Consider the following 20874-nt stretch of genomic DNA (forward strand, 5'->3'; position numbering starts at 1 on the left):
TTTTCTAAGGATAGTTAAACCTATTTTTTTTTGTATCAAGCTAAAAAAGCTACGATAGTAATGATTTACAAGCTGTATCACTTTAAAATGTTATGTCTACCTTATTATTTGTCGTTTGAACCAATAGATGAATCAACTATCGAAGATATGGTAAATCGTGTAGCAAATTGTGTTTCTGAAATCATGCACTGGATGAATAACAATATTCTGAAACTGAATTCGGATAAAACGGAACTTATAGTTTTCTCATCTGGTCATAAGTCTGAAAAAGTGTCAAATCTTACAGTAAATGTTGGAACATCTGTTATCACTCAATCAGCTAACGTCAGAAATCTTGGTGCTTTTCTAGACTCTCGGATGAACATGGAATCGCATGTTAAGTCTGTGTGCAAATCAACTTACGCTCAGCTGAGACAGATAGGACGCATTCGACAGTACACCAACGAGGATGCTACGAAAACACTCGTAAATGCCTTAGTAACATCTAGATTGGATTATTGCAATTCTCTCTTGTATGGAGTCCAACAACAATCATTGAACAGGCTACAACTTGTACAAAATACTGCTGCTAGGATAATTACCAGAACGTCGAAGTTTAGTCACATCACGTCAGTGCTTAAAGATCTTCACTGGCTCCCAGTGGATTACAGAATCAATTTCAAAATACTAATTCATGTATTTAAATCACTTTATGGCAAAGCTCCACAATACATTAATGATATGATCAACGTTTACAAACCGACTAGAAATCTACGTTCAGCCAACCAATCGCTATCTCTTGTGCCACCAAAAACAAAACTTAAATTTGGGGATAGGAGCTTTTCTGCAGCTGCTCCTAAACTATGGAACACTTTACCAGCACATGTTAGAGACTGTACTTCTCTTGAAAGCTTCAAACGACAACTAAAGACTCACTTCTTCGTTCAGGTTTATGGGAACTGAAAACTGAATCTTAATAGAATGGTTTTATTTCATATTATATTCCATTTAAGTATTAGTCATTCGATTGTTTTATCAATGCTTTCAGAATATGTCTTAGAAAACTGCTTTATATTTTTAATTCCATGCCTATTTTTAAGTATTAGTCATTCAATTGTTTCATATATTTTACTGGCACTAATTTATAATACTAAGAACAAGTAATATCCTTCAGCCATTCACATGACAATCACATACATGTTTGGTTTGTTTAATGGATTCCCAAAATGTGTTGTTCCTATTAATAATTACGTTTATCTGCTTATCTTCTCATAATTTGACAATGTGCACGTCATTGATATCAAATCAATATTTGGTTATATTATTAGATTGAGTCATGTTACTTTGACGAATTTAAGATTTGAAGATTTGAAGTTAAAGGGCGCACCTACAGACCCGCGCCCCGGTACCAAAATGTTAACTGTTAACATGTGTCTAGGAGGGTTTGCGGTAGTCCCCAACAACAATTATCATTTTAAAAATATGTTTTTAAGATGAAATTATAAGTTGACATTATTTATTATAATAAGTTTTAAGACTTATTTGAGCTGAACTCCGCAAAACCGCTTAATTTTGAAATGCGGTCTGAATTAGCATGTACAAATATTGAAACTGCCTGCTCTCTATTCTTTGTACTGGTATTAAATTCTTGGCGTTTGCATTAATCAGTTAAAACACACTATGATTGAGTGGTCCCCCTTTTACGGAATATTTATTTTTGTCGGAACAATACTTTTAACCCGCATTTTTTTTTTTAATCTTGAACATTCTGGAATCCGTGTATTGGCGTTTTTCTAAGGATAGTTAAACCTATTTTTTTTGTATCAAGCTAAAAAAGCTACGATAGTAATGATTTACAAGCTGTATCACTTTAAAATGTTATGTCTACCTTATTATCTTCCATTTCCCTCAATTATGGCGATGTGTGGTAAGGCGAGGCTAGCTAGATACCGTAAGGCTAGTAATAAGCGCACTCGTGGAATCGAGCAAGGAGACAACAGGGATTTGTTATAGCATATATTTTGTCCTAAGTAATGACACGAGTAAATAACCTTGTCTATCAGGCTTGCTTCCCGGGATATGGGCATCAAATCGGTGACACTAGGGCATTTCGACCAATTGTATAGCGCATATCCGTACATATAAGGCTCATGTTCGTGAGAACGAGCAAGGGTACCGAAAGAAAGTATTTAAAGTCGTAGACTACGCCTAACCTTTGGTGATGATCCACCATGACCTTTAGGCTGGCTTCGCCGGAAAGGGACATGAACTCGGGGACATCTGGCCTGTTTCACCAATCGTATAGCGGAGTTCCGTGTACGAATCATGCTCGTGGGAACTAGCAAAGGACCCAAAGGAGCATATTCCACGTTGTAGTCTACGCCTGGTCTTAAATGGCATAGATGAATAGCCATCCGTTTTGGCTGGCTACTGCAGGATAAGAAGAATCGAATTTCCGACCCATGGACTATTTTTCCTACTGTATAAAAGTGTTTCAAACATGTTCCTTACGGTAAGTAAGACATATGTGCTGTTGACTTGTTAAATGATTAACAAGTAATAACGTGATTCGTTGTCAAAATTATGTCGATTTGTTCATTTTCTAACAAAATATATTTTGATAGGTTTATCGTATATTCTGATGATGTGAGCATGTAGTGGTGCGACTTGGTTGATGTTGCTTTATATACGGATGAAATCACAAAATGTGCAATATCTGCTATTCTTATAAAAAGCAATCTCAAGCCTTTATGGTAAAACGGTAATAGGTATACAGAATGATATGCATTCTCAAAACAGAGATATTATGTTGTTTTGCATGTCCTGAAACTCGAACAGAATTGAAATGTACAGATTGTAGCTATCAAGTATGAATAACAATACTAAATTGTACACAGTTCACACAGCGATAACACCGATAAATAACTAACTAGTACTAGCTATAACAATATTGAGCAAAACACAGGCAGCAAATACTCTAACTGGACCCAACGTTTGGAAACGCAATGTCACGCCCCTACCCCAAAATTTATTGCTACATGTACTAAAAAGGAAATCACGACAAAAACAAAATGAAACTTGAACATTTGAAACAGAAAATTTCATAATATAAACCAAACCGTCATCGAACATTTATTTTCAAAATATATGCTATTAGTACAATAGTTTGGGTTGATATTAAGATTTCTATAATAAATGTTTATGCTTCAATCATTTTTCAGTGTGTGTGTATACCACGTGTTAAATTGCGTCATAAATGCTACATCGAAAGGCAATATTTTGCTTCGAATGAAGACTTTAATGATGGAGCACTATTAAAACATTATTTTGGAAACAAGTTTGACAAAGTGTTTGAGGAAACTTATCAAACTCCGGTAATATAACAAAGGCGTGGCTCTTTAAGCGGCATAGACTTTCCTTTGTTTCATTTAAAATGCTATTGCAAATGAAAAGTTATCATTGATTTAAGTCTTCATTTTATATGCAAAATGTTGCCATCTGATGTAGCACATATGACGTAATTTATCACGTGGTATACACACACTGATTTTTTGTCCTACTTTTTAATATTAAAATATTTATGGGGGACATGGTACTGCTCCCTGTGGACCGAAAAAAATACAAGAGTTCATAAAACGCTATATTTTGGCCGAAGACAAAACCATCGCATACAACCGGCCCTGCGGGGCAACCTGAAAGGTAAAAACACGGCCCATTTCCCCGGCTATAGCCGGTATACCCCCGGACCTGGGGGGCCGTGGTTACAATTGACTGGTACATAACATTATCGGTTTTACCCTATTAACATTTCATAAAGGACAACTCCTGCTCGATATTTTATAAGGTTAGACTCTTTGTATACTAATTTTTATTATACATTTTAGTACAGGAGCCATCGAAGCCTATGATAGTAACTCTGATAAAGGGAATCTGAAAACGGCCTATCGTGCCATTAAAACCCACTGAAAACAAGCAGCTTACCTCATCAAAGCTATCAACATCATGGCTGTCTTTATAACAGTAATGATAGAGTCAGGGCAGCCCCTCCATGTGGGTTTCAGTTGTTAACAGCAGTTATTGTTTTTATCAGCTGATATTGAAATGTTTTTTCTTATATTGCAACATTTGAACTCATTTACTATCCAAACATATTTTTCCAACCTTATCAAACTGAGGGATGTTTATCTCAACACGGTAGGTTTATATTTGTTACTGTAAGCTAAGACGATTGCAGCAGTGACGTAAGCGATTCAAGATGGCGCCTACCGCTTACAAACTATGACCAATTTTTCATTTTAATCATGTTGTTATTGAAATAATTTACACGTAATAAAATGAAAGAGGTGTTAAATATAGCAAATATCTCAGCAGGTAGATCAATTTTACTATCTTTATTAAACCGTTAAGTATGTCTAAAGCGATTCTTTACAAATCGTCATTGAAAAAAAATCATAAAAGTTTGTGTCCAACTTACGCTGTAAATAAGTGTACACATTGAACTGCAAGTTAAATCTAACGATGAATAAAAAATGGACAATTTCTGTTTATTTTAAACCTTTTCATAAATCTAATAATGGGTGTTTTGTGATGTTCGGACAATTTTAATATACTGTTGTAAAATGTCTACTTAATGAGGAAATAACATTGAAGTTAATTTTCTGGTTATTGTTGAAAGTTTACTTGCTTCTTATAATATGACAGATAAAAATACAGTCGCGCTGTAGACAAAGCCTGAGACAGAAACAGGGGCTAAAACGAAATGGTTCAAGGCAAACAAGTAAATCACAAGTATCACACAATTAGTCTGTACTGTCCGCATGTTAACATGTTTTCGCTGTGTGTATGCTGATCGTATTGTCAATACAGGATGGTTTCATTGTTTAACGAGTTTGATTGAGAACAAAAGTACATTTGGACTTTCATATGAACATTTTGAGCATTTTCATCACACAGCCACAAGACATTGTTGGACAGGGTAGTGTGACTTTCTTACACAAACAGATTTTCATTTTGAATATATATCAATTTTCTCGAAAATCTGCAAATGCATTTTGATAAAAAAAATCTGGTTTCGCCTCGTTGGAAGTTGGTTGTTTAGATGGTTGATGGACCTATAGCAGACAAATACCTGGTAAGTTATATTGTGTTTTAATATCGATATCTGAACATGCTCATTTAAATATATGGCAGAATGATGGGGCATATGGAAGGTATCCCATAGTTCCGTGGTCCGTGTCCTGGAAATATAGATCAGAAATGAAATAATGTCCGGGTCCTTTTTGTTTGGCTCAATGAGCATTTTATTTACGGACATTTAATGGACGTTTCACTAATGAACGTTGTGGGAGAAAGATGCCCAGAATCAAGTCTTCGAATAAGCTTTTATCAAAACAAAGCACCACGAAACTGGAAGAAATAGTCCAAAAACGGGCTTTATATGCTTCTACGGCACAAGATTAAAATGATGCCTCTGTTATGAAAAGCATGTGGAATTTATTGCAAGTGCTCTCCAAATAGGAGGAATTTGTTGTATTAATTTTGTTTCACTATTGCCATGTTTATGCCCACACAAAAATGGGGGAAGGAGAGGGCGAATACATTTCCTCTTGTCCGTCCGCGTGAGTGCGTGCGTCCGTCTGCGCTAACATTTCTGGTTTATGTGATTTTTCCTTCTTTACAAAGCACCCCTTAAGCGCGCAGTTGTATGTGGGTTTTTAAAAGACAACATAACCTTATAACTCTCTACTATAAGGGATACATCCCCTAAAACCGCTATGTTGATCCCGACGTCAGTCTGTGTGTCCGTGATTATGCAAAGTATATATCATAAAGTCATGAAACCTTAGGGGATTGTACATGGGGTGATGATGAAGTGAGCACCTTTGGTTTCCTTCCCGAGATACTAAGTAAAAGCAGACCTATGATACTTGAATTAGCATAAAATGAGAGTTCTGGACTTGTGTCGCTCAAAACATTATTTCATAGAGTCATGAAACCTTAGGAGCAATACAAATGGGTTGATAAAATCTGTGATCATGAAACCTTAGTGCAATGTTGATGGTGTAATGTAGTTGTGCATCTGGGGTTCTATTTCCCGCTGCACTTAGTAATTGTTATAGCGTTTGAATGAGCAAACAAATGGCATTTCTTGACTTGTGTTGTTCAAATGTCAAATCGATAATACCTAGAGTCATGAAACCTTAGGGCAAGGTTAATGGGGTGATGAAGTTTGTGTACCTTGTGTATTGTTTCCCGCTGCACTCAGCAAAGCAAGAGTAATTGCCCCTTAATTGGCAAAACATGACATTTCAAGACTGGTGTCACTCAAACCCGAAAACTATATTACATAGAGTCAAACAACAGTCATGACAAACGCTTCATGTTCGGACATCCATGTTCTATGGACGAAACATGACATTTCTAGACTGGTGTCACCCAAACCCGAAAACTATATGACATAGAGTCAAACAACCGTCATGACAAACGCTCCATGTTCGGAAATTCATGTCCTATGGACACATTTCTAATTCAATATAATAATATTTGACCTCGATTTTAGCTCGTTTGCTTTTGGTAAAAGTCCATAATCTAACTACAATGTAGTTTAATTATCTTAGTGTTGTTTTTGTTGTCAGGCATGTTAGCATGGATTTTATTTCCTTAGACTTTATTTAATAATTCAACACAGTAGAATACAATCAGAGGGCAGCATTTAAACCAAGGGCATTGATGAGAGATTCACCGTGACGGTAAAATAACCCTTCCGAAGGCTCCGTAAACTTACCAAATAACCAATAAGTTTTGACATCCGCATGCGGTTCTCTTGTTTTTTTCAGGTGATGACATCAATGGTCACAGGCGAACATAACGCGACACCTAGGTCAAGAATAAAAGAGGGATGGCCGGCAAAAAGAAGTCTGGGTGCGGAGCCTCGGCAAAAATGTGGTAGTACACATTGAACTATTGGTTTGCCTCATACTTACATAATGGAGGTCTGGTAAGAAAAAACATTGTAAAACTTAATGCATGCTCATCATTGTTAACATATATTATTGTTCCACGTACAATAAATTGATCATTATTGCACACGACCGATGCACGCAATTTCCACTTTTGTCCAATTTCAGCCCAGATTACTGTACAGCTTGTCAAGTTTGTTTGCCGAATAAAGTTCACAGAGAGGCTTTGGTAGGTTTCAAGACAGCTACAGTGATATCCATGATAAATACAAAATATGTCTCATGGCGAAGGGAGTGTGAAGGATTAATGGGATTCTCAGTGTAAGTATTGTTAAATAGTTTGTTTGTTAAAATCATAAACATAATTACAACTACAGTACACCATTTTCCTCTACAAGGCAGAAATTGAATATGATAAGATTATGTTTTGACATATGAAAGAATGTGGAATTGATAGTCTTAACAAATGTTACATTTTAAGGAATTTTATGCCACCAGTATGTGTTTCAATGTCAGGAAACTAAAAAAAGTAATATTTTCATGAATATGGCTCCTACAAACAGATTGGAGGCATTTTCCAAGATGTATACGTATGTGCCTGCTTCTCAACGCGCTGCTTCCGACTTTTAGCCAGCATAGCCAGCATAAAGACGCAACACGGGTAAAAATCTTAGTATTCATTTACCGTATATTTAAGGCAGAAGGAAACACAGGAAAACCATATCCATTATAAAATCGATGCTTTAAAGAAACGTATAACCGCATTTTGTATATCCTTTACAGTTGAGCCTAAATAGAGGGACAACAAATCTAATTTTACAGTTAAATTTGCATTTGGTTGAATATATTGTTTGTACCAACTCACAAGCAATACTCATATTCCTCTGCATAGAAACAACGAATATTGTCATTTCAGAGAGCTGTACATCTCTTGCAAACAAAGTATGGTGAAGGAAGTTCAAGGGATGAAAGATGCGCAGTACGTGTACACGAAATTGACACAAGTTAATGATGGGCTTTACAGCATGAAACAGAGGAACATTGACCTGGCTGACTAAAGTTAAGAATATTTGTCATTTACATGCACTATATATATGAAGAATGTTGCCAACTTTACAGAAATAAATGAATAGAAGGAATCATTTTTACTAGCCAGATTCAACATGTGTATTTACTTATAATAAGAAACACATTTATACAAGTAACTTTAAATAAGCCTGATGGTTTAGAGGTACAAAGAAATCAGATGTAGGTTTTAATGAAATGCAGCAATTGGATAAGTGCTGTCATGTTTTTGAATTATAAAACATGAAGCAATATATAAAATATTGCTTGATCTGATATCTAATATCTTTTTTGTGAAATTAAACGAAACCTTGTTTTACAGAAAGCAACTAGTGAACTAAAGATGCCGGACTATCCATATGGCCAAACTACAAACAGAAAATGTTTGGCTTAGAACAAAAGTGGTCAGTTGCAAACCTTTTTAGTTTAATTCACAATACGCATACGTTGGTGATGAAAAAACATACCAACAAATATATGTTGGTATATATATATGTATATTTATGTGGTATATGCAACATTTCGAAGGGACAATGATATATACCGCTTAAAGGGTTTGCTTTATCATGGTTCTGATCCTACACGATTGTTAAATGATTAAACAATGATAAATGAAAACGAATTGCTTTTGTTTTGATTTAGAATAGTTTCACATAATTATTTCATTTCCCTGCAGTCATCTGAATCTGACGTGGAATTGACAAGTGAGTCGCCACTGTTTTGGACCACTTGATACAGCTATAGCAGATATAGCACCCCATCACCGCCAGCTTCACATCGACGTTCTTTACTTCTTTACAAAAACAACAGCGCAACTGATCCCCACCAGCTTAAGCAAGACATTCAAAGACACCAGCCCTGATATAAGGCCAGCCCGAGGCAACCATAGAGCACAGAAACCAGTGGTAAGGAAATAAATCTTTATGTAGTTCATACATTCAAAGAAAACTATAAATATGTCATGCAAATGTGAGACCAGTTTCTCTTGCACATGTATGGAGAGCAAAATATACTGTTGCTGGCAACCATGCCATATTGTAATAATAGCTGAAATTTTAAAATAGAATATTTAAAACGTTTGCAATGAAAGAGGAGGCAGATTTATCTTCCTTTGATTAAATCAAACCATGATGTATTTGCAGGAAACATTAACAGTATGCGTAATGATCATAGCAAAGTTAACACAACATTCACGGACTTCTACCAATGGATGAAAAGTGGAGTGCAGGAAAAATACTAGATATAATTCTGCCTGGTAATTTTGTTGTTAAACCTTTTTATACACTTTATATAAAGAAAGAAAAACTGTAGGAAACACTGCATTTGTCCAAACAAGTGTTAAAAAACATATCATTTTTAAACATAAGAAGGTTATTTAGTTACCCTGTCAAATTAAACTTAATTATGCTTTTAAATAAGGGCACATTGCAAGTAATTATTATATACTTGGCAAAAAGAAAATTTTAAGCTATGATAAGGTAATACTAACACATGTAGTATGTTTTGTTTCTATTATTACAGGAAAAATGCTCCGGATTCAATTTGAAGATGTATATACTAAGACACTTTACTCCCGGAAATAGTCTCAGAGTGAAATGAAATTCTTTATTCATATTAATTAAGAATATAATATATTTATTTATAACATGCTATTTCATTTGTGAGAACTTCTACTGCTTTTTGGAAAATAAAATTGCTCATGAAATGGGTATTGCTTTTTTACATTTAACAAAACTGTTCTAATCACAAATGTATCATGGCATGCCAGCAGGAATTATTTGTTGCTTTTTAGTACCCAATGGGCAAAATGCAACATACTTTAAAAATAGATTTGTGATCGAATAGAATTGTATATAACTACAACACCAATACTGAAATCTAAATAGGTGCATACATTTTTGCTTGATACCAACGCATATTTTTCAACAATGTTTCATATGATAATGTTACACCCTTGTATTATAATGAATAAAACTGCTTGCAAAAGGTTCCTGCAATTATTTGTCCAAAAATCTTACATCCTCAGTCTTGTTTTTTAGTTCTCTGAAATTTTAATAAGATTTTATAATGATCATGTTTCTTTCTTTTTTTTGATACTGTACATAAACTGTCATTGTTTGTATTCTATGTACAAAATATGTTGTTTTGTATATGTATCTCATAAAATAAACAATAGTGTAAAGAGAATATTTGTCAAAATGATACATGTAAGGCCTGAGTCCCAACATAGTGCATAAAACAAAGTATCGGAATTTACTCGCGTGCCCAACTGCGTTCATACAGCAAAAACGTAAGAGAAATGCGATCAACCCTTAAATGAATGAAGCTGTTATATACTTGTATAGCAAGGAAAACGTCAGTCCGGTTCTTGTGACTAAGAATAGCAACACTTTATTGACTATTTCCCTGTGCATACCATCTTGCCGAAATTCACTCCCTTCTGTACACTGATATGGATTGTTGTCTTTTGATTCATCTATCACAGTTATCTTTGGAGATCATTTAGTAAGCTGCTGAGACATTTTACACTATACACAATACTATTAAAAACTTATTTTCAAAATGCATCAGTTTAGAAACATTTTCATAACGTGATCTTGAACTGCTAATCAAATGTTGTAGTACACCAATTTAAGCTCGGTCGGCTGGTTCTACATCATGACTTCCTGGCTTTAAGGGCAGGTTTCCGGATGGCATTGTGGAAAGCAAAGGGCAACGAATTAAAAAGACTTAATTTAAAGTGGTCTGTCCCTTGTTGACAAAGACAAATATGTTAATACAGAAAAAATAGTGCATGTGCTCAAGAATCGTTATTTTATCAAAGTTGACTGAAATAGAAGAAACAGGTTCTCTTTTTGCATAATTATAACTTAACATAGTTTGCCACTTTATTTGCAGAAAAAGATAATTTCCAGTATTAGTATTGGGAAAATTATAGACTGTTGATTGTTGCCGAATAACGAAATGACCTAAGGGTTAAGTATTTCTTCTAAATTTTGACAGTCGGGTCAATGGTCAACATGATTTTTTTTCTTTTCAAAAAATGTATTACCATTTGTAAAGCCAGTCTGGTTGCTGATGCTCTAGTGCTACTTTCAATGACACAAAACTGTGCTTATTCAGGCCGGGAATCCATGCTGCCTGCCGGCAAGAGTTTCGAAGAAACCAATACCGTATCTTAAAGAAAAGAAACTCTTACCATGTGTTGTTTTCACTCCTCCAAAATGCTTCTGTGTAGTCAACTAGTGGATTTTAACCTTGAAACGGTTGAAAACCAGTCAAAAAGATTATGTATTTTATTACTTTTTTATAATCTTAGAATTCATGAACTTTTCTGCACTACTTAGTATATGTATTACAACATTAATAGCTTTTGTATGCCTCAAATGATTGTACCAGGTATTTTTCATACTTAAACAGTAGTAGTTGTTAGTTTTATTTTGTGTAAAGCATTGCTTTTTTCTTCTTTGCAGGTAAGGCACTGACAAGAGGTCACACACTCTGAAACCAGGAGATGTAACTCTAAATCTCATATCGCAGGAGACTGAAGATTAAAGTCACCCCTGTGGGACTTTCTTATGTGAAAATAATTCAAAATTGTGACATTTAGAGCAAATCAAGTAAAATTAAGCCACATATATACAATGGAAAGTTCTGTTTTTTAAATGTATGCCAAAAAATCTTAAACATTAAAACAGGTATTTTAAGTTAAAAAATATTCTAAACTGGGCAAAAAAGGCAGTCAGTCATTTTTATCATAGAGTAATCTCATATATAAAGCAAAATGCAAATTTAAATATTATTTACTATTTCTCTTGATGCGCCATATGTCCGCGAGGCCATCAGTTTGATTTATACAGGTGTTTTGACTGTCTTTATTTGAGTATCAGTTCTGTTAAATGGACCGGAAAATGTAATTCTGCCAAATTTTGGCTTCACTCTATGTCACTGTTTAGGTCAAAAGCTGCAGCTAGTACAGAGACTATATCTTATTTTGTGTCCCTGTTTTATAATGTAAAAATATAATGTAAAGATTGTCCTTGAACGTACTCAAATACTACTTAAAGCACTCTTTTTAAAGTTGGTACACAGATAGATAGCAATGTGAAGTTGAACACCTTGTAAAATAATAAATCTAGGGCACTTAATTTCAGAGTTATATTCCTTTGTTTATTTTCTTTTATATGAATATAAACTTTGCCTTTGAACTTTCTCAAAAACTAGTTCATGGAATTCAAATTCATTAAACATTGACATGTCGTTTGGGATTCTCAAAGACAATGTAAAACTATTTTACAAACTCCTTTAATATAATAGTTCCTCAAAACAATAGTTAAAGGTTTGCTTAGAGTATGTGGTTATCTTTTATTAACAGCATTTAAACCTGCTAGGAAACTAAACTCGTTTAAATTCTTTAATGCATTTATAAAAAAAAATGGCTATTGAAAGGTTCGTGGCTTATCATTTGACCTTTATGGCTATTTCTGCTTTATTAGGAAAATACATCACGTTCTGATGCTTGTCTTAATCCTTATGTATTGAATAAAAGCTTGTCAATTTATCCGTATGCGTTGCATTGCGTCTGAATTTTTGTTGAATGTTGACTGAATGAAGAGAAACAATGTATCAAGAAACTTGATAGTAGCCAGTGTACATATTAAAAACATTAAAGCCCGTGTCAGTTTTCAAATTAGTTGTTTGTAGTCGAATAACGAGATGACCTTAGGGTTATGTATTTCCATTCTATTGTGAGAACCAGGTCAATGGTCAACATGATCTTTTGTGATTGAGTTTTGTATCTTTAATTGTTCTTCAGCTGCCAATTCCTTTTTTCAATTTGGACTGTTTTTAAGTTAAAATTAGAATCAGTGTTAGTAGGAAAAAATATGGTAAAATCTTTTGGCTCTGCCCATAGCAATTTCAAAGTAGCTGTTTTGATCTGAAAATGGAGGGGTTTTGAGTTGTGTGCAGAATGTTTTTACGTGAGGCGTCTTTTAAATATGGGACAACTGGTATTTAAATTAGTGCCTAGCGGCACGGCAACTTGGTACATGTACGTATAGCTACACGTAAAACGTAAATATACTAGCTGTGTTTTGCAGCCAGCAACTTATATTTCAACAAATCTTCAACTGTATTCTGGGTTAGACGAGACGAATTTTGATGCAAGAAATCAAAGACACGACTGAATATGTTTAAATATGGATATAATTATATAGATTTATTAATCATATTTAAGAGAGGATAAACAGAAGTTCAAACATTTTAATTCATTATAAGTGAATAAAAAAGCATGGATGACATGAATTTATATATAACGTGTTATACCAAGAGAGCGACCATTCGGAACTCCTCTATCGAAAACAACATCTAATGTATGGATACAATGATTACGATGAATTAACATACCTTTCTTCACAGTAATAAATAATATTTTTAGAAGTATTTTCTGGCCCTATACTGGCTACATTATGGTTCATGTGTATTATCGCAAGGAAACAGCCATCTTAGCAATAAGGTAAACAACTGAATTGTACCCTGTGTTTCAGACAGGTATGGGCATGGATATATAGCTCTTTGAACAAAGAGAAATAATTACAGCGTCTGACCAATTACGAGTTGAAATGAAATAACAGTGAATGTTGTTGTTTTTTGTAATATTTGTCTAAAGGGATACATGTTTACAACTTTAAATGGACATGGGTCCATATAATCCCTATGATAATTTACGAACGCAACGTGTTTCATGCATGCATTCTTTAAATTGTCTAACTCAGAGTTCCTCGGCCATTTTCTACATAAACAACCTCGAATGTATATGTACGGTTTACAATGTTCGAAATCGGTACACTTTAACTACTTTGCAAGTAGAGCGCGTAATAATTTTAATTTAGCACATAAACTTAATGACTTAAATCTTGGGAATCTAAATTGTGTTTGCAATAATACACTTCACTGGCAATCTAAACTTAAATCTACAAATACAAGCTAGAACACTACATTTAATTATTGATATAATTTACAATTTAATGACCTACTGTACCGGCATACACCCGAGGTTGATTTTGTAGAAAATAGCCGAGGAGTTCCGAATAAAATTGTCCACTTTAATTTCATTTTAATGTTATACAAAACCTTTAAGCTGATCACATGACTGCCAATAAGACCACATTATGGCTATCTCAAAACTTGTTTAGAGCTAAACAAGCACATGTGTTACTCTAAATTGACTACTTATTATACCAAATTTTGCAACATAAATCCCATTCAAAGCTGAGCAACCTATGTACAGCTACAAATGAGCTTACACGAGCCACATGTGTTTGCAATCTTGGGACCAACTCAGATATAAAGAGACATATGTGCAGCTCTCAGTAAGTCTGCGTAGTGCCAGGCTATCTTTTGGCAACTAAAAACCCCATTCAAAGTCAATGAATCTCATGTGCAGCTTTTATAAAGCCTACTTAGTACCTGTCAGCGAAAACAAAAGTTTCAACTTTCAAAACAAACCACAAAAGTAATAAAATCTTTAACAATAGGAGAACATTTTTTTCGCTCCTAAGGTCAGTTTGGTGGGAGAGACAGGTCAACCTCGATGATAAAGACCAGATTGGACAAATCGCAGAGAGAATTCAAAAAGGAAGAAGCTAAAATATTCTATAAGAAAGAGGTTACAGACAGCAACTGGAGTTCTGTCTCTATATTTATGCAAAAAGCTACAGAAACAAGCTCAGTAGCAAAAAAGTTTAAACATAAACCCGGTTTAGTGGCACTGGGTAAACGTCAAAGAGATATAGCATAAAATCACAAACAAGAAACATAGAAGAACAGCACAAAATTCCACAAACAGCACAGTGCATACATACTTCATCTGTGTATATATATAAAATAGGTATGTTTATCAAGAATTGTTAGCCTAGATGTATCGTGATGTACACCAAAAAAGTGATAAATCTTGGTAAAACAAAGTCTTGGACATTTTAATTAAGAAAATATCACACTTTGGTGTATTGATGGGAGAAAAAAGACAAATAAATGATAAAACAATCTTTTTTATTTAGATATTTAGGAAAAAATCGTTACAGTCATGTCTTAGATAACTCCGTTGTTCTAAAATAATACAAAATATCGATAATCTTAATGTAATTACGTGATTCTTAATCTGAACAAGTAAATGTTCCCGCCTTTAATATGTCGAGCAAACACATTGAAGGTACATCCTCATAAGTAAAACCTAAACTTCAATCACATAGGCGTTGTTTTCATTATATCAATAGTATCTATGCACATTTAAGATGTCCGAAGTATCAACATAAATGATACAATTTAAATAATTAAAGTAGAAAATAATGTTCAAAAGGTTTACAAAATAAATTTACTGATCCTGGTATTTTATGTCCACATAATTAAATCTATATATGTCTTGGTACATCGCATCGCATAAAGTTTACAATATTAAAATGTTTTTTTTTCAAGAATAACAAGTCCTGACATTCAAACCAAGAACTTTTATTTGAGTACAACCGTTTAATTTTTCCAAATAAATGAAGTCTAATGAAAAAAATACATTTATATATATTACAAAAAACATGATATGGTAAAATTATAAACAAAACGAAATTTGTTTCAGTGATGTATCTGCCGTACCTATATCATCACAAAATCAAGCTATATCTAAAACATCAACAACCCAATCCATATCTAAATCTGCAACAACTCAACCCATTACTTAATCATAAACCACTCAACTCATATGCAAATCATCAACAATTCAACTCAAATTTAAGTATTCAACCACTTAATGCATTTAAAATCATCAATATCTCAAACCTCATTTGAATCATCAACAATTTAACCTATATCTAAATCATCAATATCTCAAACCTCATTTGAATCATCAACAATTTAACCTATATCTAAATCATCAATATCTCAAACCTCATTTGAATCATCAACAATTTAACCTATATCTAAATCATCAATATCTCAAACCTCATTTGGTTTAAACAGTATTCATTCATATGTTGTTGATGTATCAGCATGTTACAAGTATACAGGGTAAGGATTGAAGAGATAGCTTAGAGCTAATATTAAGACTTCTCTCCTTAAAACCTCATTTAAATCATCAACAATTTAACTTATATCCAAATCATCAATATCTCAAACTTCATTTAAATCTTCAACAAATCAACGCATATATATTTATGCGAAAAGCACTTCTAGATCATCAACAAATAATACCAAAATTAAATCATCAACCACTCAATCCGTGTTTAAAACATCAACTACAAAGGCAATATTTAAATCATCAACAACTCAACCAAAAAATTAATCATTAACCATCCATTCAGTATTTAAATCATCAACAACATCATCAATGCAAATCCAATAAGACAATGATAAAAATGATAAACACTGCAAAAGACAAAATCAAAACAAAGTCAAACAATACTAATAACTTAATACAGTATTAAACCGCAAGTATTGAATAATCATACTGTTTGGTCAAATGTTACAAACAATCATATAACATCGTGCCAAACAGAGACCGTTAGCATATGTTTATGTTACTTTCATCATAAGTGTTTGAAATAAATAAGTTTAAACTAAATGACCCTTAATTGTGTTCAAATATTTATACTTCCACCAACCGATCTTGAATTTATTTTGATTTGCTATATAAATATTTATTCAAACATCTTGATTGTCAAGGGAAGCGTTTTTGAGGAAATCAGAGTCAGTTGATGAAACAAATGCAGTTTACTAAAGTACATGTACTATTTGCAAATATCTATGTATCTTTAAAACATATTTCCATCAACATTATACAATTGTCAGTGAGCTAGTAAGGGAAATTCACTTATTGCTTACCCTTCATGTAAACTAACAATATAATATTTTTACCGCAAAACTGATCGCTTCTCGAAATAAACTAGATCATTGTTTTTACAGGTACTTCATCTTTTTGAGTAAGTTTCTAATAAAATTTGATTCTAGGTTTGTCGAAACTACCTTGGCACCGATTACTTATATAACATTAAAATTACGGTCTATTGACAATATTGTCAAACGTAAAATACATCGACGCTAATGCTGTAGTAATGGTTGATCGTTATGAAATGTTAACTCTCCGCCTATAACCCGGGGTTTTACATATTGCTTTCGCTATCGTTCATGCCTATCGTTTCCTGATAATAGAAAAGTAAAACATGATTAGCGAGAAAGAGTATCATATCATTGTAGTTTGCATTTGTCTTTAACTGAAACTTCATTTCTTCAGATCAATGCAAATGCTTATATATATATCTTAGGAACAAAAATAAAACGGAAAAGTGTTAAATAGTTTATTGTTTATTTACGTTTAATTTAATTATTACCCTTTGCAAATGGCTTCCATTATCACCAGCATAATCTAATCTGTAAAATAAAAGTCAAGAAAGTTACGCTTTGGTTTTCGATCGATTATTTGTTTGTCCTGTTAGCGAAGCGGTTAGCGCACTCGCTTCTCACCTAGGCGACCTTGGTTCGATTCCCGGCCTGTGAGTTTGGTTTGTGGTAACCAAGCCGGACAAGTGGGTTCTCCGGGTAGTCTGGTTTCCCCAAGAACACAAGACCACACTCTCGGGTAAAATCGTGCCAACGGGAGTGATATAATGTTATAATAACTTGTTTCACAATCGTTGTAAAATAAATTAGTTTTAACTAATCGATTATTGAAATGAAATCCCGTCAATATTTACAGTTTTTATTGGGGAGATTATTGCGCAAATGTTTTCGCACCAACGTCAAGTTGTTGATGGCCCTATTGTTCCATCAAGTCGGTCAACGTACTAAAAACAGTAAAAAGTCGTCAGCGTCAAAAACGCTCTATAAATAACACTTTCACGAACGCGCATTTGGTTAGGCACTAGTTCATAACACGGTCGTACGTAAATTTCCGGCATGAGGGAAGGTGGCTATAACCAATAAATGGTCGTATCTGCTTAAAAACGAACAGTGAAAAGTATGCAAAGTTATAAGGACAATGTCCGAGCTCCGAGATTCAAGGAAATGTATTTTTTAATATACGCGGTCTGGCAAGTTTTAATTATTCTATTCTAGCTTGATTGTAAAGACTATGATGCGCTGATATAAATCAGTCTCGATCGCGTTTTCTAGGTAGACACCAGTACTGTGTTTCTTCTTTGAAAGCCTATGACAACATGACCCTGCACTTCTGCTCTCTTTATATATTGTATGAATCCTATGTGTGTATATCTGGGTGGTGATACCGGATGTTCAGGCCGTCTCTCCAGAAATATGAGAACAGAATACTATAAAAATACTAGTATCATTTGATTCCATTACTTTCAGCAAAATGTTCACAAGTGAAATGAGTCACCGTAATCGAAAAAGTTCCCGTTATCTAACTTTCGAAAACATGTTGGAAGTAAATAAAATTAATGTATTTTTACATTAAAATAGACGTGTTCTAGTGTGTCGTGACACCATAAACTTATACATGATGGATCTATAACATTGCATGTTCATGAAGGCTATTTTAACACTCTATTACGTGAATTGTCTTACGTTTGTGAATGAGGAGATGGTTGATTCCGATCTTCAGACGTACTTAATCTGAAATATAGAAGATAAGCATCATTTAAGAACTGTTCAAAGTTAACAAATAAAATATATTACAGTGATTGAAAACGTTCTTTTTATATATTTTTTTACAAAAACTGGAGCAGTACATCAATGGCATATGATAAATGACCAGTTTCGTTTCTCTTCCTTGGTCTTTAAACCATAAATGTATCTTTTTTAAAAAGTAAAACCAGTTAGGTTGGTCTTGCTTATTAAATTGTGTGACAAAATAAGGTTACAAGACGAGCTGTTGTCTAACGTGTTTCCAACCGATGTATTGATGACACTTGATGACGTCCGTGTAGTTTTCATTGGATTATTGAGACAAAACCTATGGTTGAGTAACTATGAGAGTGGTTACAAAAAATTAGAATAAAAGTCCAGACACTATCAAAATTAACGAGTCTTTTGGCATAGGATTACTTTTAATAAAAAATGACTCACTTTTGTGATTGGTCAAATACTTTCTTCAATAATTTAGAAGGGACATTTTTCATCCAATAGAAATGTTGCAGGTTATGAAAATAGATATAAGTATTGAATATTAAGTGCCGACATTTAGTCAGAAGACGGATACTCGGGCTTCACTAACACTAAACCGACAAACCGTATTACTAAAACAATCTATAATTAAATACATTAAATGCATCTGTAGCAGTGCACAAGTATAGTTGGTACCTGTCGCATAAAATAATTATGGCTTCCACAATGACGACTACGAGCGTAATGACCGAAGACACTATACTGACGATTAGGTCGATATTTGATCCTTCATCCACAGATGAATAATAATAGTTGTTAATGATATTTGGGTGCTGTTCGCCGCAACCTGTTTCGGATTAAAAATAAAACGTTATTTTGTCATACAAGAAAATGTAACATTTTACGATGGACTAGTTTTTAATCTTAGCCAAATGGCATAATACCGATATTCGTACCCATAATTTTTCTTCCAAACACTGTATTCTTGATCATTCGTTTATGTTTACAGTGAAACTTCTTTTATTAAGAGAAACAATACAATCATATTTAAATGAACTTTTTTGAAAAAGACGTTATTTAATTCTTTTTTGGTAGTTCTTCTGACAGTGTAAAACATTTTTATTTAGGCTTCGTAACATGACATCAGTGCAACGACATTCAGTTTCATGCTTTTTAATAAGTAGCTATGTTAAGGGGAGGGAAACATTCTTTTTCTGCATTACATTCCATTCTTAGTTCTTCACAACGGAAAAAGTCTTTAAAGTTTCTAGTCATTTCGGCCGAGTAAGGATTGTTATAAGATAAGACTGCTGATTGATTGTAGATGTGTTGAGTAAAATGGGGTCAAAAACAATTAAGAAGAAAAAATCAGTGAAAAAAAGCCGCGTATGAATATAAATTAATACATTATCCGACGGTTTACACACTCATTTGGGACGGTAGATTCAGTTTGATAACACCGTCGTAAATGAAATGAATTCAGCCAATCAGATTATGTTGAAGAGGTTGGAACATGTACATATATTACATTTCTGTATCCATGTAAATGCAAGTGAGCTAGAATATTAGCAAACAAATGAGAACATGATTGATAAATCAAAAAGCTTTTCAATGCAAGTCAAATATTATCTCTTAAGTCAATAATACTATGGACATCGCCTTAAGTACAATAACTCGTTTATTCTATCTCTATATTGGTTGTCTTAATTACCTTTCATTGTTTCCCAGTCGGATGATTCGTCTTCTTTAATAATACATTTATGACAGTTTGAAATGTCGTCTTTGATATAACAGAAACCATTCCTCACGCAGAAGCCAGGCTGAAAATATATGTAGGCACGTCTCAATACTTGACCTATATGTCATCTTTAGAATCAAGATAGTATATTCCGATTCCAGTAAATTAATGAAAACTGCAGGAACATATTTATTTAATTATTAACGGAAATAATAGCTAATTAATGTTCGTTCTGGTCTAAAAATAAGAAGCAACCATAAAGTAATTGTGCAAAAACTTAATTTCTATTTTTAATAACAGTGACCTTGACCCACCCCTCCAAAAGCAATCCGAAGCTAGCGTTCAACAAACGCTACGTAAAAACCCACTCTTTTCACTATCTCTCATTTTTTGGCAGAAACCAAGTTTAAGTTTTAAAATTAGTGACCTTGACCAGCCCCCCCCCCCCCCCCCCCCCCCTCAAAAGCAATCATAAGCTACATACACTAACTTGCATTACTATCAATATATTTTAGGTTAAACTAT

The 20874-nt window shown here is 33.7% G+C and overlaps 1 protein-coding gene across 2 annotated transcripts in view; it reads right to left on the minus strand.

Moving 5' to 3' along the window:
- Positions 1–15100: 15100 nt before the first annotated feature.
- Positions 15101–20874, minus strand: part of LOC128220350 (uncharacterized) — a 29756-nt gene continuing 23982 nt past the window's right edge. For both annotated transcript variants that reach the window (XM_052928710.1, XM_052928709.1), the window contains 5 exons: positions 20323–20431; positions 19308–19458; positions 18573–18620; positions 17381–17420; positions 15101–17191 (listed from right to left, as the gene is read on the minus strand). In XM_052928710.1, the coding sequence (XP_052784670.1) occupies positions 17153–17191; positions 17381–17420; positions 18573–18620; positions 19308–19458; positions 20323–20431 (387 nt within the window). In that variant the 3' untranslated portion in view covers positions 15101–17152. The remainder of the gene's footprint in view (positions 17192–17380; positions 17421–18572; positions 18621–19307; positions 19459–20322; positions 20432–20874) is intronic.

Source organism: Mya arenaria, chromosome 15, assembly GCF_026914265.1.
Source record: "Mya arenaria isolate MELC-2E11 chromosome 15, ASM2691426v1".
Lineage (NCBI taxonomy): Eukaryota > Metazoa > Mollusca > Bivalvia > Myida > Myidae > Mya > Mya arenaria.